The 24,347-nt window shown below is 46.6% G+C and overlaps 1 protein-coding gene across 1 annotated transcript; it reads left to right on the top strand.

The window, feature by feature from the left end:
• The first annotated feature begins 20,757 nt into the window (after positions 1-20,757).
• On the top strand, positions 20,758-21,864 carry LOC103503078 (uncharacterized). The gene has a single exon (XM_008467249.2). The coding sequence runs from the start codon at positions 20,758-20,760 to the stop codon at positions 21,862-21,864; it is 1,107 nt and encodes a 368-aa protein (XP_008465471.2).
• The last annotated feature ends 2,483 nt before the right edge of the window (positions 21,865-24,347 follow it).

Here is a 24,347-nt window from a genome sequence, read left to right as displayed (position 1 = left end):
CGAGGACTTCAACCCACACTCCTGGCATGCTCCCTGACACGTTTTCCGGAGGTATAGGTCGGGAAGCGAGCTCGTTGGAGGGAGAACTGTGGTGCGACCCAAAACGGTCCAAAAGATGGCCGAAGCTTCCAATGAGTGGCGAACGCTTGTCCGTTGTCAGAAACCACTGGAAATGCACTTGCAGCGAAGAAAACGGGCTGAGTTCGAGACTTCCGGTGCTCGTCCCAAGAAAACGCGAGCGGGAATGCCCCGGACTCAGTTTTCTCGTCCTGGGGTAAAAAGCGGTCCCCCAACGGTTTCTTCCCTTTGCTCCGTATTGGTCATAAGTCTTTCGATCTTCGGGTCTCGTGCTCCGAGGACTTCAACCCACACTCCTGGCATTCTCCCTGACACATTTTCCGGAGGTATAGGTCGGGAAGCGAGCTCGTTGGAGGGAGAACTGTGGTGCGACCCAAAACGGTCCAAAAGATGGCCGAAGCTTCCAACGAGTGGCGAACGGTCGTCCGGTGTCAGAAACCACTGGAAATGCACTTGCAGCGAAGGAAACGGGCTGAGTTCGAGGACTTCCGGTGCTCGTCCCAAGAAAACGCGAGCGGGAATGCCCCGGACTCAGTTTTCTCGTCCTCGGGTAAAAAGCGGTCCCCCGACGGTTTCTTCCCTTTGCTCCGTATTGGTCATAAGTCTTTCGATCTTCGGGTCTCGTGCTCCGAGGACTTCAACCCACACTCCTCGCATGCTCCCTGACACGTTTTCCGGAGGTATAGGTCGGGAAGCGAGCTCGTTGGAGGGAGAACTGTGGTGCGACCCAAAACGGTCCAAAAGATGGCCGAAGCTTCCAACGAGTGGCGAACGCTCGTCCGTTGTCAGAAACCACTGGAAATGCACTTGCAGCGAAGGAAACGGGCTGAGTTCGAGGATTTTCGGTGCTCGTCCCAAGAAAACGCGAGCGGGAATGCCCCGGACTCAGTTTTCTCGTCCTGGGGTAAAAAGCGGTCCCCCGACGGTTTCTTCCCTTTGCTCCGTATTGGTCATAAGTCTTTCGATCTTCGGGTCTCGTGCTCCGAGGACTTCAACCCACACTCCTCGCATGCTCCCTGACACGTTTTCCGGAGGTATAGGTCGGGAAGCGAGCTCGTTGGAGGGAGAACTGTGGTGCGACCCAAAACGGTCCAAAAGATGGCCGAAGCTTCCAACGAGTGGCGAACGCTCGTCCGGTGTCAGAAACCACTGGAAATGCACTTGCAGCGAAGGAAACGGGCTGAGCTCGAGGACTTCCGGTGCTCGTCCCAAGAAAACGCGAGCGGGAATGCCCCGGACTCAGTTTTCTCGTCCTGGGGTAAAAAGCGGTCCCCCGACGGTTTCTTCCCTTTGCTCCGTATTGGTCATAAGTCTTTCGATCTTCGGGTCTCGTGCTCCGAGGACTTCAACCCACACTCCTGGCATGCTCCCTGACACGTTTTCCGGAGGTATAGGTCGGGAAGCGAGCTCGTTGGAGGGAGAACTGTGGTGCGACCCAAAACGGTCCAAAAGATGGCCGAAGCTTCCAACGAGTGGCGAACGCTCGTCCGTTGTCAGAAACCACTGAAAATGTACTTGCAGCGAAGGAAACGGGCTGAGCTCGAGGACTTCCAGTGCTCGTCCCAAGAAAACGCGAGCGAGAATGCTCCGGACTCAGTTTTCTCGTCCTGGGGTAAAAAGCTGTCCCCCGACGGTTTGTTCCCTTTGCTCCGTATTGGTCATAAGTCTTTCGATCTTCGGGTCTCGTGCTCCGAGGACTTCAACCCACACTCCTGGCATGCTCCCTGACACGTTTTCCGGAGGTATAGGTCAGGAAGCGAGCTCGTTGGAGGGAGAACTGTGGTGCGACCTAAAACGGTCCAAAAGATGGCCGAAGCTTCCAACGAGTGGCGAACGCTCGTCCGGTGTCAGAAACCACTGGAAATGCACTTGCAGCGAAGGAAACGGGCTGAGCTCGAGGACTTCCGGTGCTCGTCCCAAGAAAACGCGAGCGGGAATGCCCCGGACTCAGTTTTCTCGTCCTGGGGTAAAAAGCGGTCCCCCGACGGTTTCTTCCCTTTGCTCCGTATTGGTCATAAGTCTTTCGATCTTCGGGTCTCGTGCTCCGAGTACTTCAACCCACACTCCTGGCATGCTCCCTGACACGTTTTCCGGAGGTATAGGTCGGGAAGCGAGCTCGTTGGAGGGAGAACTGTGGTGCGACCCAAAACGGTCCAAAAGATGGCCGAAGCTTCCAACGAGTGGCGAACGCTCGTCCGGTGTCAGAAACCACTGGAAATGCACTTGCAGCGAAGGAAACGGGCTGAGCTCGAGGACTTCCGGTGCTCGTCCCAAGAAAACGCGAGCGGGAATGCCCCGGACTCAGTTTTCTCGTCCTGGGGTAAAAAGCGGTCCCCCGACGGTTTCTTCCCTTTGCTCCGTATTGGTCATAAGTCTTTCGATCTTCGGGTCTCGTGCTCCGAGGACTTCAACCCACACTCCTGGCATGCTCCCTGACACGTTTTCCGGAGGTATAGGTCGGGAAGCGAGCTCGTTGGAGGGAGAACTGTGGTGCGACCCAAAACGGTCCAAAAGATGGCCGAAGCTTCCAACGAGTGGCGAACGCTCGTCTGGTGTCAGAAACCACTGGAAATGCACTTGCAGCGAAGGAAACGGGCTGAGCTCGAGGACTTCCGGTGCTCGTCCCAAGAAAACGCGAGCGGGAATGCCCCGGACTCAGTTTTCTCGTCCTGGGGTAAAAAGCGGTCCCCCGACGGTTTCTTCCCTTTGCTCCGTATTGGTCATAAGTCTTTCGATCTTCGGGTCTCGTGCTCCGAGGACTTCAACCCACACTCCTGGCATGCTCCCTGACACGTTTTCCGGAGGTATAGGTCGGGAAGCGAGCTCGTTGGAGGGAGAACTGTGGTGCGACCCAAAACGGTCCAAAAGATGGCCGAAGCTTCAAACGAGTGGCGAACGCTCGTCCGGTGTCAGAAACCACTGGAAATGCACTTGCAGTGAACGAAACGGGCTGAGCTCGAGGACTTCCGGTGCTCGTCCCAAGAAAACGCGAGGGGGAATGCCCCGGACTCAGTTTTCTCGTCCTGGGGTAAAAAGCGGTCCCCCGACGGTTCTTCCCTTTGCTCCGTATTGGTCATAAGTCTTTCGATCTTCGGGGCTCGTGTCCCAAGGGATTCAACCCACACTCCTGGCATGCTCCCTGACATATTTTCCGGAGGTATAGGTCGGGAAGCGAGCTCGTTGGAGGGAGAACAGTGGTGCGACCCAAAACGGTCCAAAGGATGGCCAATGCTTCCAACGAGTGGCGAACGCTCGTCCGGTGTCAGAAACCACTGGAAATGCACTTGCAGCGAAGGAAACGGGCTGAGCTCGAGGACTTCCGGTGCTCGTCCCAAGAAAACGCGAGCGGGAATGCCCCGGACTCAGTTTTCTCGTCCTGGGGTAAAAAGCGGTCCCCCGACGGTTTCTTCCCTTTGCTCCGTATTGGTCATAAGTCTTTCGATCTTCGGGTCTCGTGCTCCGAGGACTTCAACCCACGCTCCTGGCATGTTCCCTGACACGTTTTCCGGAGGTATAGGTCGGGAAGCGAGCTCGTTGGAGGGAGAACTGTGGTGCGACCCAAAACGGTCCAAAAGATGGCCGAAGCTTCCAACGAGTGGCGAACGCTCGTCCGGTGTCAGAAACCACTGGAAATGCACTTGCAGCGAAGGAAACGGGCTGAGCTCGAGGACTTCCGGTGCTCGTCCCAAGAAAACGCGAGCGGGAATGCCCCGGACTCAGTTTTCTCGTCCTGGGGTAAAAAGCGGTCCCCCGACGGTTTCTTCCCTTTGTTCCGTATTGGTCATAAGTCTTTCGATCTTCGGAGCTCGTCCTCCGAGGACATCAACCCACACTCCTGGCATGCTCCCTGACACGTTTTCCGGAGGTATAGGCCGGGAAGCGAGCTCGTTGGAGGGAAAACTGTGGTGCGACCCAAAACGGTCCAAAAGATGGCCGAAGATTCCAACGAGTGGCGAACGCTCGTCCGGTGTCAGAAACCACTGGAAATGCACTTGCAGCGAAGGAAACGGGCTGAGCTCGAGGACTTCCGGTGCTCGTCCCAAGAAAACGCGAGGGGGAATGCCCCGGACTCAGTTTTCTCGTCCTGGGGTAAAAAGCGGTCCCCCGACGGTTTCTTCCCTTTGCTCCGTATTGGTCATAAGTCTTTCGATCTTCGGGGCTCGTGCTCCGAGGACTTCAACCCACACTCCTGCCATGCTCCCTGACACGTTTTCCGGAAGTATAGGTCGCGGAGCAAGCTCGTTGGAGGGAGAACTGTGGTGCGACCCAAAACGGGCCAAAAGATGGCCAATGCTTCCAACGAGTGGCGAACGCTCGTCCGGTGTCAGAAACCATTGGAAATGCACTTGCAGCGAAGGAAACGGGCTGAGCTCGAAGACTTCCGGTGCTCGTCCCAAGAAAACGCGAGCGAGAATGCCCCGGACTCAGTTTACTCGTCCTGGGGCAAAAAGCGGTCCCCCGACGGTTTCTTCCCTTTGCTCCGTATTGGTCATAAGTCTTTCGATCTTCGGGGCTCGTCCTCCGAGGACTTCAACCCACACTCCTGGCATGCTCCCTGACACGTTTTCCGGAGGTATAGGCCGAGAAGCAAGCTCGTTGGAGGGAGAACTGTGGTGCGACCGAAAACGGTCCAAAAGATGGCCAATGCTTCCAACGAGTGGCGAACGCTCGTCCGGTGTCAGAAACCACTGGAAATGCACTTGCAGCGTAGGAAACGGGCTGTGCTCGAGGACATCTGGTGCTCGTCCCAAGAAAACGCGGGCGAGAATGCCCCGGACTAAGTTTTCTCGTCCTGGGGCAAAAAGCGGTCCCCCGACGGTTTCTTCCCTTTGCTACGTATCGGTCATAAGTCTTTCGATCTTCGGGGCTCGTGCTCCGAGGACTTCAACCCACACTTTTGGCATGCTCCCTCACACGTTTTTCGGAGGTATATTCCGGGAAGCGAGCTCGTTGGAGGGAGAACTGTGGTGCGACCCAAAACGGTCCAAAAGATGGCCAATGCTTCCAACGAGTGGCGAACGCTCGTCCGGTGTCAGAATTCACTGGAAATGCACTTGCAGCGTAGGAAACGGGCTGTGCTCGAGGACTTCCGGTGCTCGTCCCAAGAAAACGCGAGCGAGAACGCCCCGGACTCAGTTTTCTCGTCCTGGGGCAAAAAGCGGTCCCCCGACGGTTTCTTCCCTTTGCTCCGTATTGGTCATAAGTCTTTCGATATTCGGGGCTCGTCCTCCGAGGACTTCAACCCACACTCCTGGCATGCTCCCTGACACGTTTTCCGGAGGTATAGGCCGAGAAGCAAGCTCGTTGGAGGGAGAACTGTGGTGCGACCGAAAACGGTCCAAAAGATGGCCAATGCTTCCAACGAGTGGCGAACGCTCGTCCGGTGTCAGAAACCACTGGAAATACACTTGCAGTGAAGGAAACGGGCTGAGCTCGAGGACTTCCGGTGCTCGTCCCAAGAAAACGCGAGCGAGAATGCCCCGGACTCAGTTTTCTCGTCCTGGGGCAAAAGGCGGCCCCCCGACGGTTTCTTCCCTTTGCTCCGTATTGGTCATAAGTCTTTCGATCTTCGGGGCTCGTGCTCAGAGGACTTCAACCCACACTTCTGGCATGCTCCATGACACGTTTTCCGGAGGTATAGGCCGGGAAGCGAGCTCGTTGGAGGGAAAACTGTGGTGCGACCCAAAACGGTCCAAAAGATGGTCGAAGATTCCAACGAGTGGCGAACGCTCGTCCGGTGTCAGAAACCACTGGAAATGCACTTGCAGCGAAGGAAACGGGCTGCGCTCGAGGACTTCCGGTGCTCGTCCCAAGAAAACGCGAGGGGGAATGCCTCGGACTCAGTTTTCTCGTCCTGGGGTAAAAAGCGGTCCCCCGACGGTTTCTTCCCTTTGCTCCGTATTGGTCATAAGTCTTTCGATCTTCGGGGCTCGTGCTCCAAGGACTTCAACCCACACTCCTGGCATGCTCCCTGACACGTTTTCCAGAGGTATAGGCCGGGAAGCGAGCTCGTTGGAGGGAGAATTGTGGGGCGACCCAAAACGGTCCAAAAGATGGCCAATGCTTCCAACGAGTGGCGAACGCTCGTCCGGTGTCAGAAACCACTGGAAATGAACTTGCAGCGAAGGAAACGGGTTGAGCTCGAGGACTTCCGGTGCTCGTCCCAAGAAAACGCGAGAGAGAATGACCCGGACTCAGTTTTCTCGTCCTGGGGCAAAAAGCGGTCCCCCGACGGTTTCTTCCCTTTGCTCCGTATTGGTCATAAGTCTTTCGATCTTCGGGGCTCGTGCTCCGAGGACTTCAACCCACACTCCTGGCATGCTCCCTGACACGTTTTCCGGAGGTATAGGCCGGGAAGCGAGCTCGTTGGAGGTAGAACTGTGGTGCGACCCAAAACGGTCCAAAAGATGGCCAATGCTTCCAACGAGTGGCGAGCGCTCGTCCGGTGTCAGAAACCACTGGAAGTGCACTTCCAGCGAAGTAAACGGGCTGAGCTCGAGGACTTCCGGTGCTCGTCCCAAGAAAACGCGAGCGAGAATGCCCCGGACTCAGTTTTCTCGTCCTGGGGCAAAAGGCGGTCCCCCGACGGTTTCTTCCCTTTGCTCCGTATTGGTCATAAGTCTTTCGATCTTCGGGGCTCGTGCTCCGAGGACTTCAACCCACACTCCTGGCATGCTCCCTGACACGTTTTCCGGAGGTATAGGCCGGGAAGCGAGCTCGTTTGAGGGAGAACTGTGGTGCGACCCAAAACGGTCCAAAAGATGGCCAATGCTTCCAACGAGTGGCGAACACTCGTCCGGTGTCAGAAATTACCGGAAATGCACTTGCAGCGAAGGAAACGGGCTGCGCTCGAGGACTTCCGGTGCTCGTCCCAAGAAAACGCCAGCGAGAATGCCCCGGACTCAGTTTTCTCCTCCTGGGGCAAAAAGCGGTCCCCCGATGATTTCTTCCCTTTGCTCCGTATTGGTCATAAGTCTTTCGATCTTCGGGGCTCGTGCTCTGAGGACTTCAACCCACACTCCAGGCATGCTCCCTGACACGTTTTCCTGAGGTATAGGCCAGGAAGCGAGCTCGTTGGAGGGAGAACTGTAATGCGACCTAAAACGATCCAAAAGATGGCCCATGTTTCCAACGAGTGGCGAACGCTCGTCCGGTGTCAGAAACCACTGGAAATGCACTTGCAGCGAAGGAAACCGGCTGAGCTCGAAGTCTTCCAGTGCTCGTCCCAAGAAGACGCGAGCGAGAATGCCCCGCACTCAGTTTTCTCGTCCTGGGGCACAAAGCGGTCCCCGACGGTTTCTTCCCTTTGCTCCGTATTGGTCATAAGTCTTTCGATCTTCGGGGCTCGTGCTCCGAGGACTTCAACCCATACTCCTGGCATGCTCTCTGACACGTTTTCCGGAGGTATAGGCCGGGAAGCAAGCTCGTTGGAGGGAGAACTGTGGTGCGACTCAAAACGGTCCAAAAGATGGCCAATGCTTCCAACGAGTGGCGAACGCTCGTCTGGTGTCAGAAACCACTGGAAATGCACTTGCAGCGAAGGAAACGGGCTGAGCTGGAGGACTGCTGGTGCTTGTCCCATGAAAACGCGAGCGAGAATGCCCCGGACTCACTTTTCTCGTCCTGGGGCAAAATGCGATCCCCCGACGGTTTCTTCCCTTTGCTCGGTATTGGTCATAAGTCTTTCGATCTTCGGGGCTTGTGCCCCGAGGACTTCAACCCACACTCCTGGCATGCTCCCTGACACGTTTTCCGGAGGTATACGCCGGGAAGCGAGCTCGTTGGAGGGAGAACTGTGGTGCGACCCAAAACGGTCAAAAAGATGGCCAATGCTTCCAACGTGTGGCGAACCCTCGTCCGGTGTCAGAAACCACCGGAAATGCACTTGCAGCGAAGGAAACGGGCTGCGCTCGAGGACTTCCGGTGCTCGTCCCAAGAAAACGCGAGCGAGAATGCCCCGGACTCAGTTTTCTCCTCCTGGGGCAAAAAGCGGTCCCCCGACGGTTTCTTCCCTTTGCTCGGTATTGGTCATAAGTCTTTCGATCTTCGGGGCTTGTGCCCCGAGGACTTCAACCCACACTCCAGGCATGCTCCCTGACACGTTTTCCGGAGGTATAGGCCGGGAAGCGAGCTCGTTGGAGGGAGAACTGTGGTGCGACCCAAAACGGTCAAAAAGATGGCCAATGCTTCCAACGAGTGGCGAACGCTCGTCCGGTGTCAGAAACCACTGGAAATGCACTTGCAGCGAAGGAAACGGGCTGAGCTCGAAGACTTCCGGTGCTCGTCCCAAGAAAACGCGAGCGAGAATGCCCCGCACTCAGTTTTCTCGTCCTGGGGCAGAAAGCGGTCCCCCGACGGTTTCTTCCCTTTGCTCCGTATTGGTCATAAGTCTTTCGATCTTCGGGGCTCGTGCTCCGAGGACTTCAACCCACACTTCTGGCATGCTCTTTGACACGAATTCCGGAGGTATATGTCGGGAAGCGAGCTCGTTGGAGGGAGAACTGTGGTGCGACCCAAAACGGTCCAAAAGATGGCCAATGCTTCCAACGAGTGGCGAACGCTCGTCCGGCATCAGAAACCACTGGAAATGCACTTGCAGCGAAGGAAACGGGCTTAGCTCGAGGACTTCTGGTGCTCGTCCCAAGAAAACGCGAGCGAGAATGCCCCGGACTCAGTTTTCTCGTCCTGTGGTAAAAAGCAGTCCCCTGACGGTTTCTTCCCTTTGCTCCGTATTGGTCATAAGTCTTTCGATCTTCTGAGCTCGTGCTCTGAGGACTTCAACCCACACTCCTGGCATGCTCCCTGACACGTTTTCCGGAGGTGTAGGTCGGGAAGCGAGCTCGTTGGAGGGAGAACTGTGGTGCGACCCAAAACGGTCCAAAAGAAGGCCAATGCTTCCAACGAGTGGCGAACGCTCGTCCGGTGTCAGAAACTACTGGAAATGCACTTGCAGCGAAGGAAACGGGCCGAGCTCGAGGACTTCCGGTGCTCGTCCCAAGAAAATGCGAGCGAGAATGCCCCGGACTCAGTATTCTCGTCCTGGGGTAAAAAGCGGTCCCCCGACGGTTTCTTCCCTTTGCTCCGTATTGGTCATAAGTCTTTCGATCTTCGGGGCTCGTGCGCCGAGGACTTCAACCCACACTCCTGGCATGCTCTTTGACACGTTTTCCGGAGGTATAAGTCGGGAAGCGAGCTCGTTGGAGGGAGAACTGATGTGCGACCCAAAACGGTCCAAAGGATGGCCAATGCTTCCATTGAGTGGCGAACGCTCGTCCGGTGTCAGAAACCACTGGAAATGCACTTGCAGCTAAGGAAACGGGCTGAGCTCGAGGACTTCCGGTGCTCGTCCCAAGAAAACGCGAGCGAGAATGCCCCGAACTCAGTTTTCTCGTGCTGGTGTAAAAAGCGGTCCCCCAACGGTTTCTTCCCTTTGCTCTGTATTGGTCATAAGTCTTTCGATCTTCGGGGCTCGTGTCCCAAGGGATTCAACCCACACTCCTGGCATGCTCCCTGACATATTTTCCGGAGGTATAGGTCGGGAAGCGAGCTCGTTGGAGGGAGAACAGTGGTGCGACCCAAAACGGTCCAAAGGATGGCCAATGCTTCCAACGAGTGGCGAACGCTCGTCAGGTGTCAGAAACCACTGGAAATGCACTTGCAGGGAAGGAAACGGGCTGAGCTCGAGGACTTCCGGTGCTCTTCCCAAGAAAACGCGAGCGAGAATGCCCCGGACTCAGTTTTCTCGTGCTGGGGTAAAAAGCGGTCCTCCCACAATTTCTTCCCTTTGCTCCGTATTGGTCATAAGTCTTTCGATCTTCGGGGCTCGTGCTCCGAGGACTTCAACCCACACTCCTGACATGCTCCCTGACCCGTTTTCTGGAGGTATAGGTCTGGAAGGGAGCTCGTTGGAGGGAGAACTGTGGTGCGACCCAAAACGGTCCAAAAGATGGCCAATGCTTCCAACGAGTGGCGAACGCTCGTCCGGTGTCAGAAACCACTGGAAATGCATTTGCAGCGGAGAAAACGGGGTGAGCTCGAGGACTTCTGGTGCTCGTCGAAAGAAAATGCGAGCGAGAATGCCTCGGACTGAGTTTTCTCGTCATGGGGCAAAAAGCGGTCCCCCGACGGTTTCGTCCCTTTGCTCCACATTTGTCATAATTCTCTCGATCTTCGGGGCTCGTACTCCGAGGACTTCAACCCACACTTCTGGCATGCTCCCTGACACATTTTCGAAGGTATAAGTCGGGAAGCGAGCTTGTTGGAGGGAGAACTGTGGAGCGACCCAAAATGGTCCAAAAGATGGCCAATGCTTCCAACGAGTGGCGAACGCTCGTCCGGTGTCAGAAACCACTGGAAATGCACTTATAGCGAAGGAAACTGGCTGAGCTTGAGTACTTCTGGTGCTCGTCCCAAGAAAACGCGAGCGAGAATTCCCCAAACTCAGTTTTCTCGTCCTTGGGCAAAAAGCGGTCCCCCGACGGTTTCTTCCCTTTGCTCCGTATTGGTCATAAGTCTCTCAATCTTTGGGGCTCGTACTCCGAGGACTTCAACCCACAATCCTGGCATGCTCCCTAATATGTTTTCTGGAGGTTTAGGTCGGGAAGTGAGCTCGTGTAAGGGAGAACTTTGGTGCGACCGAAAACGATCCAAACCATGTCCAATGCTTCCAACAAGTGGAGAACATGCGATTGAGAAACCAATGGAAATGCACTTGCAGCAAAGGAAGCGGGCTGAGGTCGAGGACTTCTGGTGCTCGTCCCAAGAAAATGCGATTGAGAATGCCCCTGACTTAGTTTTCTCGTCCTGGGGCAAAAAGTGATCCCCCACGATTTCTTCCCTTTGCTCCGTATTGGTCATAAACCTTTCGATCTTCGGGGCTCGTACTCCGAGGACTTCAACCCACACTCCCGGCATGCTCCCTGACACATTTTTTGGAGGTATAGGTCGGGAAGCGAACTCATTGGATGGAGAAATGTAGTCCAAACCAAAACGGTTTAAAAGATGGCTTATGCTTCCAACGAGTGGCGAACGCTCGTCTGGTGTCAGAAACCACTAGAAATGAAGTTGCAGCGAAGGAAACGGGTTGAGCTCGACGACTTTCGATGCTCGTCCCAAAAAAAACGCGAGCGAGAATGCCACGGACCCAGTTTTTCGTCGTGGGAAAAAAAGCGATCTCCCGACGGTTTCTTCCCTTTACTCCGTATTGGTCATAAGTCTGTCGATCTTTGGGGCTCGTACTCTGAGGACTTCAACGATCTCCCGATGTTTTTTGGAGGTATAGGTCCGGAAGCGAGCTCGTTGGAGGGAGAACTGTCGTGCGACCCAAAACGGTCCAAAAGATGGCCAATGCTTCCGACGAGTGGCAAACGCTTGTCCGGTGTCAAAAACAACTGGAAATGCACTTCCAGCGAAGAAAATGGGATGACTCGAGGACTTCCGGTGCTCGCTCCAAGAAAACGCCAGCAAGAATGCACAGGACTCAGTTTTCTCATCTTAGGGCAAAAAGTGGTCCCCCGACGATTTCTTCCCTTTGCTCCGTATTGGTAATAAGTCTTTCGATCTTCGGAGCAAGTACTTCGAGGACTTCAACCCACACTATTGGCATGCTCCCTGACATTCTTTCTGGAGGTATAGGTCGGGAAGCAAGCTCGTTGGAGGGAGAACTGTGGTGCGACCCAAAACGGTCCATAAGATGGCCAATGCTTCCGACGAGCGGCGAACCCTCGTCCGTTGTCAGAAACCACTGCAAATGCACTTGCAGCGAAAGAAACAAGCTGAGCTCGAGGACTTTCGATGCTCATCCCCAGAAAACGTGAGGGAGAAGGCCCCAGACTAAGTTTTCTTGTCCTAGGACAAAAAGCGGTCATCCGACGGTTTCTTCCCTTTGCTACGTATTGGTTATGCTCTTTGCATCTTCTGAGCTCGTCCTATAAGGACGTCAACCCACACTCTTGGCATGCTCCTTGACACGTTTTCTGGAGGTATAGGTCGGGAAGCGAGGTCGTTGGAGGGAGAACTGTGGTGCGACCCAAAACGGTCCAAAAGTTGGAAAATGCTTCCGACGAGTGGCGAACGCTCGTCCGGTGTCAGAAACCACTGGAAATGCACTTGCAGTGAAGGAAATGGGCTGAGCTCGAGGACTTCTGGTGCTAGTCCCAAGAAAATGCGAGCGAGAATGCCCTGGACTCAGTTTTCTCGTATTGGGGCAAAAAGCGCCCCCCCGACGGTTTCTTCCCTTTGCTCTGTATTGGTCATAAGTCTTTCGATCTTCGCGGCTCGTAGTCCGAGGACTTCGACCCATACTCCTAGCATACTCCCTGACACATTTTTTGGAGGTATAGGTCGGGAAGCGAGCTCGTTGGAGGGAGAACTGGGGTGCGATCCAAAACGGTCCAAAAGAAGGCGAATGCTTCAGACAAGTGCCGAACGCTTGTCTGGTGTCAGAAACCACTGGAAATGCACTTGCAGTGAAGGAAACGGCCTGAGCTCGAGAACTTCATGACTTGTCCCAAGAAAACACGAGCGTGGATGCCCGTACTCAGTTTTCTCGTCCTGGAGCAAAAAGCGGTCCCCCGACGGTTTCTTCCCTTTGCTCCGTATATGTCATAAGTCTTTCAATCTTTGGGGTTCGTACTCCGAGGACTTCAATCCACACTCTTGGCATGCTCTATGACACATTTTCCAGAGGTATAGGTCGGGAAGCGAGCTCATTGGAGGGAGAACTGTGGTACAACCCAAAACGGTCCAAAAGATATCCAATGCTTACAACGAGTGGCGAACGCTCGTCCGGTGTCAGAAACCACTGGAAATGCACTTCCAGTGAACGAAATGGGCTGAGCTCGAGGACTTCTGATACTCATCCTAAGAAAATGCGAGTGAGAATGCCCTCGGCTCATTTTTCTCGTCCAGGGGCAAAAAGCGGTCCCCCGATGGTTTCTTCCCTTTGCTCTGTATTAGTTATAAGTCTTTCAATCTTCGAGTCTCTTACTTCGATGACTTCAACCCACACTCCTGGCATGCTTCTGGTGCTCGTCCCAAGAAAATGTGATCGAGAATGCCCCGGACTCAGTTTTCTTGTCCTGGCGCAAAAAGCGATCCCTCGACTGTTTCTTCCCTTTACTTCGTATTGGTCATAAGTCTTTCGATCTTCGGGGCTCGTACTCCGAGGACTTCAACCCACGCTCTTGGCATGCTCCCTGACACATTTTCCAGAGGTATAGGTCAGGAAGCAAGCTCGTTGGAGGGAGAACTGTGGTACAACCCAAAACGGTCCAAAAGATATCCAATTCTTCCAACGAGTGGCGAACACTCGTCCGGTGTCAGAAACCACTGGAAATGCACTTCCAGCGAACGAAACGGGCTGAGCTCGAGGACTTGCAATACTCATCCTAAGAAAATGCGAGCGAGAATGCCCTCGACTCAGTTATCTCGTCCAGGGGCAAAAAGCGGTCCCCCGATGGTTTCTTCCCTTTGCTTCGTATTGGTCATAAGTCTTTCGATCTTCGAGGCCCTTACTCCGTGGACTTCAACCCACACTCCTGGCATGCTTCTTGACACGTTTTCCAAAGGTATAGGTCGACAAGCGAGATCGTTGGATGGAGAACTGTGGTACGACTCAAAATGGTCCAGAAGATGGCCAATGCTTCCAACGAGTGGCGAACGCTCGTCCGGCGTCAAAAACCACTGGAAATGCACTTGCAGTGAAGGAAACAAGCTGAGCTAGAGGACTTTCGGTGCTCGTCCCTAGAAAACGCCAGCGAGAATGCCTCGTACTCAGTTTTCTCGTCGTAGGGCAAAAATGGTACCCCAAAGGTTTCTTCCTTTTGGTACCGTATTGGTCATAAGTCTTTCGATCTTCGAGGCTCGTACTCTGAGGACTTCAACCCACACTTCTGGGATGCTCCCTCACATGTTTACCCAAGGTATAGGTCGTGAAGCGAGCTCGTTGGAGGGAGAATTGTGGTTCGACCCAAAACGGTTCAAAAGATGGCCAATGCTTGCAACGAGTGGCGAACGCTTGTCCGGTGTCAGAAACCACTGGAAATGCACTTGCAGCGGAGCAAATAGGTTGAGCTCGAGGACTTCTGGTGTTTGTCCCATGAAAACGCGACCAAGAATGTCCCGAACTCAGTTTTCTCGTCCTAGGGCAAAAAGCGATCCCCCGATGGTTTCTTCCCTTTGCTCTGTATTGGTCATAAGTCTTTCGATCTTCGGGGCTTGTACTCCGAGGACTTCAAGGCCCACTTATCCACTATTGAACAATTGGTTTAAGGTCCAACCTATAAACCTGAATCCTTCTCGGGCCAATGAGAAGGTAGGGCCCCTTGTTATAGACTTGGATTCAATCCTTAAGGGAACAACCTCTCTGCTATCCCTGAAGTGGGTAGCAGTGAATCCCGTCTTGCACCCTATGTCCCTATCTATCCATTCGGTCTTATCTCTGAAAGAGGAGGCTGATTGGGCCAGCGACAAAAAGCTGTCCTCACGTATGAAAATCTAATGATACTACCGAATGAACAGAAGTTCATAGTTAGCTTAGGATTAAGATCTAGTTACCTAGGTCATCATAATTGAAATAGTCAGTTTATAGTTTACGGTGTTATAACTAAAAGTGACTATTTTGCGGTTCCAGTCTTATGTAAACCATTTACATAGGATGCCCCCACTCTCATGTCTTCACATGAACGATTCAGGATTACATCGTTTGTACTAACTACGGAGCGGGCCGCATCCATAGTGTTTTTTCAAAATAAAGCGTCCAACCTAATTCATACACTATAGACTATTTGGGCTATTAACTCGAACTTAATCCATGTTTATGTCTCTACATAAAGTTCAAATATATTGACAAACTTAGTAAAATAGCCTCACGACTTTAAAATTTATTGGTTTTAAGATTATAGCATTCAATAATAAATTTATTGAATCAAATAACAAAGTATGAGTTTTAGGACATAAATTCCAACAAACTCCCACTTGGACTCCCAGTAGGATACACAAAGTTAGAATTTTAACAATGAGAGAAGAATATATATGAGTACAATAAACATATATATTAAACTAGGGCATAATCCCAATAAGTCTCCCACTTGTCCTAGTTTACAAACAACTTAGACCTAAACCATGTAGGTGGTTCTCAAACACTTTAGCCATGAGAGCTTTTCTAAACGGATCAGCCATGTTTTGGTTGGAGGAGATTTTTATTACTGTAACATCTCCTCGATGTACGATTTCCCTGATAAGATGGTACTTTCGTTCAATGTGTTTTCCTCGTTTATGACTTCTAGGTTCTCGTGAATTTGCAACTACACCTCTGTTGTCAAAGTATAAGGTGATTGGTGGATGCATATTTGGAACGACTTCCAAATCTGTTAAGAACTTTTTAAGTCATACTGCTTCCTTTGCTGCTTCACAGGCAGCTACATATTCAACTTCCATAGTGGAGTCAGCAATACATGATTGTTTTATGCTTCTCCATATTACTGCTCCTTCATTCAGAGTGAAAATTGATCCCGATGTAGCCTTTCTAGCATCTTTATCAGATTGAAAATCTGAGTCAGTGTATTCAGTAAGGATCAGATCCTTAGAATCATACACAAGCATGTAGTCTTTTGTTTTTCTAAGATATTTTAGAATATTCTTAACGGTTGTCCAATGATCACGTCCAGGATTGGACTGATATCTACTAACCATCCCTACTGAACAGCAAATGTCAGGCCTAGTATATAACATTGCATACATCAGGCTTCCAAAAGCAGAAGCATAGGGAATGTTTCTCATATCCTAAACTTCTTGAGGTGTATTTGGACATTGTTCTTTTGATAAATGAGTTCCATATCTGTACGACAACAGACCCTTTTTGGAATTCTGCATCTTATATCTTGACAACATTTTGTCTATATAAGATGTTTGATACATGGCTAGTGATTCATTCTTTCGGTTTCGAACTATTTGGATACCAAGAACGTATTGAGGATTTCCCAAATCTTTCATTTGGAATTCCGTAGCTAGCCATTTCTTAATATCAGTTAGATGACCTACATCATTCCTAATGAGTAGAATGTTATCTACATATAGAACTAAGAATGCTATAGTAGAATTGATGATTCTTTTGTAAACACAAGGTTCATCAATATTTTGTTCAAAACCATAAGATTTGATCGAAATATCAAACCTTATATTCCAAGATCTAGATGCTTGTTTTAATCCATATATGGATTTTTGAAGCTTACAAACTTTTTGTTCTTGACCCTTTTGTATAAACCCCTCTGGTTGGACCATATAGATACTCTCCTCAAGATTTTCGTTCAAAAAGGTTGTCTTGATATCCATCTACCAAATTTCATAATCATAAAAATTGGCGATGGATAAGAGTATTCTAATCAACTTTAGCATGGCAACAGGAGAGAAAGTTTGTTCATAATCCACTCCCTCGTTTTGTGTATAACCTTTTGCCACTAGTCGAGCTTTAAAAGTCTGTACTTTACCATCTTGGTCTCATTTTCTCTTGTAGATCCATTTACAACCAATAGGTTTTACACTATTTGGTTGATCTATTAGAGTTTGGACAGAATTGGAATACATAGATTCCATTTCGAGGTCCATGGCTTTGATCCATTGGTCACAGTGTACATCATTCATCGCCTGTTTATAGGTCAATGGATCCTCTATCCCATCATCAAGTATGACGATTTGAGCTTCACTTAAACCCAAATAACGATGAGGCTGTCATAGAACCCTCCCACTACGTCGAGGTTCTCCCAACTCTTGAGAAGGATGTGTTTGACCAATATTCCTAGTTTTATTAACTACTTTAGTGGATGAACTAGGTCTATCTGTAATATTCTTGGAAATTTCTTCTAATACTAGTTTACTACGAGTTTGATGATTTCTTATGTGGTCTTCCTCTAAGAACGTAGCATTTGTCGATACAAATACTTTATTTTCTTGAGGGTCATAAAACAAACCACCTCTTGATTCTTTTGGATATCCTACAAATAGGCATAATTTTGAACGACGTTCCAATTTTTAGGGTTTTGCACCAACACGTATGCTGGACATTGTTAGGGCTATTTTAGACCTAACATTATTAGACTAATTTTTCCCAACCTTTATCCATTTACTCACTAAAATGTCATTGTTGAATAAGAAATTTTGGAATCAATCACAAATTACCACATCATTTACTAAAATAATTGTATTTGGGATTAACTAAAAATTGGTATGTGTCCCAAATTAAATTTGAAGACAAATTGGACAATTCTAACAATGTCACATGTCTTTATTGTTGCAATTGGATGAAATTAATTATTTTGGTTCAATTAAATATTATTTACTTGGGCTAAAATTCAATTGAGCCAAAAAAATAAGTTTAATTTAGCCCAAAATTAAATATGACCCAAATCCAAGTGATTCAATCCATGGGTATGGTCCATGGATCAGACCAACCCAAGTCAATAAAAGCCCACCAGGGAACTTTATAAATAGAGGAGTTCTCTTCATTTGCAAGGGTTGAAAATTTTTTACTCCAGAAGGTCTAGAGAGAATTCTCCCAAGAGATAGAAGCCTCCTCAACTCCTAAAGTCAACCAACCTTGAAGATTGAAACCCCGATCACCGAAGATTGAAGCTTCTTTGAAGATACAAACATTCTTCCAAGACTCCAACTTTAAGAACACCCTCGAAGGTTGAAGCTCCTTTGAAGATACAAGCTTTCTTCAAATACTCCAACTTCAAGAACACCCTCAAAGATTGAAGCTTCTTTGAAGATACAAACTTTCTTCCAAGACTCCAACTTCAAGAACACCCTCGAAGATTGAAGCTCCTTTGAAGATACAAGTTTTCTTCGAATACTCCAACTTCATGAACACCCTCAAAGATTGAAGCTCATTTGAAGATCCAAGCTTTCTTCCAAGACTCCAACTCCAAGAACATCATGTGCTTCGCTTCTTTAAATCAAGCGTAAATGTCCAGCAGAGAGAGAATCACATGATCAAATTCTAGAGATCAAACCACATCGCATCAAATCAACGTAAATACAACATCAACACAAGTTCAACTCCACGAATTAAATTTCTTCGGAAATCTTGTGTGAACAGTCATTTTTATGAATAATATGAAACTTCACCCCGATACAAGTCCAACGCCACTGAAATCACTTAAATCGGAGTTATAACGAAGTCGAAAACAAGTTCAAGGGCAAAACTGAGAAATTTAACGAAGCAGATCGTGCCACGTGTCCGCCGCGAAGTCACGAGTTCAAACCCCAGGTGCGCCTCTATTTTTCCTTTCATTTTCTGCACGACCTGAAATCTGACCCGACAATCCGATCCGCAAATTGATACGCGACCCACGTGTCCCCACGTATCGCTCCCTCGTCTGCGCGCGCCTCTCCCCCATCGTGAGTTTGAATCTAATCATTTGCAATTTTTTTTTATTTTTTTTTCTTCAATTGGGTCAACCTAAGACCCGATCCAACCCATTTGTGACCCAGTTCATCATTTTCCCCAAAATAAATTGCAAAATGGCAGTTTTTAAACAAATTCCACTTTTTTCTCTCATTTCCCCTTTTATAAAATGCATCATATTTTTTGGGAGAGAAAAACGAAATTCCAAGTAAAACAAAACTCTCTTTCTCATTCAATTCTTGTAGCAAATTCTTGAAACTCTATTAATAAAAGATTACTTTTGTTAAATAAATGGATTCTTCCCTCAACATTTCTTCAAGAACTTCATCAATCTTCATGGGCTAAGGTAATCTTTTGAGACTTTTTCTTGGGTCAAATTACCATGTTTTCTTTCAGAATTAAATTCCTTTCTATATCTTTTCAATTTTTTATTTGATTGCTTGTTTCCCTTTGCAATTTCTTTTGAAATTTCAATAAAACAAATAAATTTTCCCCATCAATTTTTCATTGAAATTTCTTTACAAACTCTTAAAGTGTTGAACTTAAATTTAGATTTACAATGGTTTGTTATGATGAATTAATTGTTCAGATTGTCTTTAATTTTCTACTAATTGGTTCTTGAATAACAAGTTTGAAATGAACATTAATTTTGCTAAGGGTAGTGGCTATCCCTTCCTTAGCAAATCTTGAATAGCATAAATTTTGCCTCGGTTTGAACATGCTTTGGTCGCTGAGATTGATCATGTTTTAATAGAGATTTGGTTACTTTCTTTTTGTACACATTCCATTCTTACATATTCAAGAAAAGATTAATTGATCTTCTTTCTTTTTCAATGATAAGAAACATTGTCATTACCCAAGAAAAAGTCCCTCTACTAAACTTGAAAGAAAAACTTTACTTGAATTACTTGTTGTCACTAATCATCCCTTAATGCTTGTTCTTTACTATAGTTCAAAAATTATTTCCATAAAACCCCCCTTTTTGTGTTTCTAATTTTCTTGTAGATCTTGAAGCTACTAATCGACCTTTTTTGTGAGTCTTGAAGTTTTGAATCCTAAGTGCTCTATAGGGTTCGACACCCTTCTTCCCCATACTACTCCCAATTTCCACAAAGGTAAGAAAGGATAAAAAGATAACTTTGAAATGTAATTGAGGTAATCCTTAACCCTCATATTTCATCTAGTCTTTTTCTATTCTTGTATTCTTTTATTTTAGACTATGAATAAATTCTTGTTTTGCACACTTACATCCATGACAACCTATCATTTTGATAACGACTTACCTCAAATAACATCCTTCTAAAAATGGCGTCGTAGCTGGGGAGCATGGTGTAGTTTTCAAGACTTTTTGATTTCAAACTTTTTTTTAAAGCTTCTTGCTTCTTATATTCATTTTGTAATAAAAATAATATATATATATATATATATATAGGCATAAAAGGATCGTGTAGAATTTTTTGTGTTCTCTCATCTCCTTTCTTGCATGACCTGTTCTTCAAATTTAGAATTTTCTTACTTTGAAGATTTAAATAGGGAGGTTCGTAGAATTAGAAGAGAAAGGAAAGAAGAGAATAGCATCCCCAATCTTTCTAACCAAGAACCTTTAAGAGGTTTAGAACCTAGCCTAGATTCTCCTTTAGATCCAAACCTTGTTAGAGAGAATATGGGTGAAGTTAGAGAAAAGACCCTTCAAGAGCTTGCTGAGCCCAATGAAGACCAAAGACCTCTTTGTATAGTCATACCCCCCAACCACTCAACCTTTTGAATTAAAATCGAGACTTATCTATCTTTTGCCCACCTTTAAAGGAAGTTCTGGAGAGGACCCACACAAACATCTTAAGGATTTTCATATGGTTTGTGATTCCATGAGGCTTCACGACATCTTGGAAGAACAACTAAATTTACTAGCCTTTCCTTTTTCCCTTACGGATGTAGCAAATAGATGGCTCTACTACTTAGAACCGGATTCCATAACCACTTGGGGTAGTCTAAAAAAGAAATTCTTAGAGAAATTTTTCCTTGCCTCTAGAGCAAACAATATTAGGAAAGAAATTTATGGGATAAGACAAGCCTTTGGAGAATCCCTCTCGGAATATTGAGAAAGATTCAAAGAGCTTTGTGCTAGCTTTCCTCACTATCATATTTCCAGCCTTTCTTTAATACAATATTTTTACTCTGGTCTTTTGTCTTCCGACAGGAATACGGTAGATGCGGCGGCGGGAGGAGCTCTAGCCGACAAGACCCCCACTGGAGCACGGGAGCTCATTTCAAGAATGGCAGAAAATTCTCAAAGCTTTGGGAATAAAGCATCGGAGCTTGACAATTCTCTAATAAAAGAGGTAAGTGAATTAAAATCACAAATGTTAAATATGACTACTCTTCTTACTTCTTTTGTACTAGGTACTCCTCTTAAAGTAACAAAGTGTGGAGTTTGTGGCTTGGTTGGTCATCAAAATGACAAATGTCCCGAGGTGATCGAGGATGTAAACATTGTTCGAAGATATGACCCCCACGGTAATACATACAATTCGGGGTGGAGAGACAACCCAAACTTAAGATGGGGGAATGACAACCAAAAGCACACACACGCACCATCCACCTCTTCAACGCAAGGTACGAATCTTGAAGATATTATCAAAGCTTTGGCAACTAACACTCTTTCTTTTCAACAAGAGATGAAACAACAAATGACTCAGCTTACTACAACCACAAGTAAGATGGATGGGAAAGGCAAACTTTCAGCTCAACCGGGCCATGCTAATGTAAGTGTCATTTCACTAAGGAGTGGTAAGATTCTTGACACTCCCACCTCCAAAGAGAAAAAGGTAACTTCCAAACCCTTACCTCTTAATAGTAAGAATGAGTCCAAGGAAGAAAAGGTTGAAACAAACCCCTCACCATCTAATTCTAAAAATGATAAATCTCCTCTTAATGATTTTACTCCTTACATACCTAAACCTCCTTTTCCCTCTAGGTTGACTCCAAAAGAGAAGGAAACACCCAAGGAGGAAGAACTCTTGGAGATGTTTAGAAAGGTGCAAATAAACTTGCCCCTTCTCGATGCAATCCAACAAGTCCCGTGGTATGCAAAGTTTCTAAAGGAGTTGTGTACCAACAAGAGGAAAACAAAAGAAAGACCAATGGTAACTCAAAATGTTTCGGCTCTTCTTAAGAGTAATATTCCAGAAAAATGCAATGACCCCGGTATGTTTTCTCTACCTTGTGTAATAGGAAATAGGCTAATTTCTCATGTAATGCTTGACTTAGGAGCATCCATAAATGTCACGCCATACAATGTCTTTAAAGATCTAGAACTCAATAATTTGCAAAAAACTAGTGTATGCATACAACTAGCGGATGATCTCTTATTTCACCATTAGGAATAGTTGAAGATGTCCTTGTGAAAATTGACAAACTAATTTTTCCGGTGGATTTTTACATATTAGAAATGAATGAAGCATGCCTAAAACCATCTCACTCTATTTTATTAGAAAGACCTTTTCTTAAAATTGTAAAAGCCATTATAAATGTTGATAAAGGTTCCTTGGGTGTAGAGTTTGATGGAGACATTGTCACATTCAATATTTTTGAATCCATGAGATATTCGGATGAATGCTTGTCTTTATGTTCATCAGAATTGCATGATGAAGTTGATGAATTGTCTATACATGATGAATTTTTTGAACAAGAAATAGTTGAAAATAGAGAATTATTGGAACCCAATGTTCACTATGCTTTAGAAAAAAATAATTATGATAATCTTTTCTTTTCTCCACAGAAACTAGGGATTGAGCTCAAAACTCTCCCACCACACTTGACATACATATTCTTAGGAAAAAAGAATATGTTTCCCGTAATCATCTCAAGGGAACTAAACCAAAAACAAGAAGAAAGACTTATCCAAGTCTTGAAGAAGAAAAAGCAAGCCATTGGTTGTACTCTTGACGACATCAAGGGCATATCTCCCACTTTTTGCATGCACCGTATTATCTTGGAGGAGAGAGCAAAAGAAAAAATCCAACCACAAAGAAGGCTTAACCCAACATTGAAGGAAGTTGTCATGAAAGAGGTACTAAAACTAGAAGATGCCAGAATTATCTACCCCGTCCCGGATAGTACATGGGTAAGTCCAATTCATGTGGTCTCAAAGAAGATCGGGATGACCGTTGTGAAGAACGAAAAAGGTGAGATGGTTCCGATGCGAATGCAAAATGTTGGAGAATGTGCATAGATTATCGAAAACACAGTGAGGTAACAAAAAAGGATCATTTCCCCTTACCTTTTCTTGATCAAATGATAGAATGTTTAGCGGATAGATCATATTTTTGTTTCTTAGATGGATTTTTTGGTTTTTACCAAATTTCTATATCATGTGAAGACCAAAAGAAAACAACTTTTACTTCTGATTATGGAACTTATGCATTTAGGTGTATGCCATTTGGTCTTTGTAATACACCGGACACATCTCCATTCAAGCTTGTGTACGGTAAGCCTTGTCATCTCCCTGTAGAAATAGAACATAAAGCATATTGGGCTATTAGACAATGCAAGTTATCTCTCTTAGAAGTCGGTGAGAAAAGATTCATAGATTTGCTAGAATTAGAAGAATTAAGATTAAAAGCATGTGAAAATTCTATGACTTACAAAGAAAAGACTAAACTTTTGCATGATAAAAAAATCTTACGAAAAGAATTTGAAATAGGGCAAAAAGTTCTTTTATATAATTCTTCTATTAAACTCATGCCCGTAAAGTTAAAAACTAAATGGCTTGGTCCTTTCGTTGTGATTGATTTCGCTACTTTTGGTGTAGTTTCCATAAAAAGTCTTGACACAGGAAAATTTTTCAAAGTGAATGGGCATAGACTGAAAATATTCCATGAAGGGCAATCCGTACAACAATGTTCTATAGAAACACTTTCTCTCCCCCTCTACACATAAAGCCAAAGCAGCCAGGCATAAAATTTTTTATTGCTTTCTGTCTTTCCTTTTCTTTAATTTCCGTCTTTTTAGTTTTTCCTAGATTAGTTTTGCATTGAATAAAATTGAGAGAAATTCCTTTTTTTTTAATATGTAGGGCAACTTTACTTGAAGAAATCAAAGAATCATAAAAGGAAGCAACCACTTCGCTTTAAAGCAAGCTTTAAAATCAAAGTCCTCAAATCCAGGAGAGTTTTATGTTCCTCGGTATTTTCATACATTTTTTTTTACATAAATATGCTTTGAGGACAAAGCAAAGTTTTTAAGTTGGGGGTGGGTAACTAGTTAAACTAGGTTGCTAATTTCTTTTCTTCTTTTAAGCATTTGCATAACTTGGGTAGATTAAAATTGACCAATTTTTTTTTTAGTATTATTCTGAATGCATGAATGAAATGAATGTTGTTTGCTTGAATGAATGCTTGCAAAAGAAAATGCATGGATGTTAACCTTTTTTGCAAAGTTTCTTATGATGACTGCCTATGCTACACCTCTCTTAGCAATTTTTGTGTTGATTTTAAATAGGACAAAGAACCATTTATGAAATTGAGGTTAATTTTTGAACTTTCATCTCCTTGACGAGAATTAGAAAAAAATCCCTTTGTCGAGCCATAATGAACCTAGAACTCTTTAGAAAAGGATAGAATGCTTAAATTCGCTTGTTGTAACCTCGAAATAACGGTCAATCATAGAACCTAATAGATTGAATCCAAGATTAGAGTTAGCCAAGCCGGAGCTAAGCAAAAAGCTAGCTACCAAAAATAGAATCCAAAAAAAAAAGAGAGAGAGTAGCAAACTGCATAATTTTAGCGAAATACTTCTATAAAAAAAAAGAAAAAAGAAAAGAAGAGTACGATTAAGTCGAACGTTAGGATTTTTTCCGTGATCA

The sequence above is a fragment of the Cucumis melo genome, chromosome 6 (assembly GCF_025177605.1).
Source record: "Cucumis melo cultivar AY chromosome 6, USDA_Cmelo_AY_1.0, whole genome shotgun sequence".
Lineage (NCBI taxonomy): Eukaryota > Viridiplantae > Streptophyta > Magnoliopsida > Cucurbitales > Cucurbitaceae > Cucumis > Cucumis melo.
This window is presented reverse-complemented; position numbering and strand designations above follow the sequence as displayed.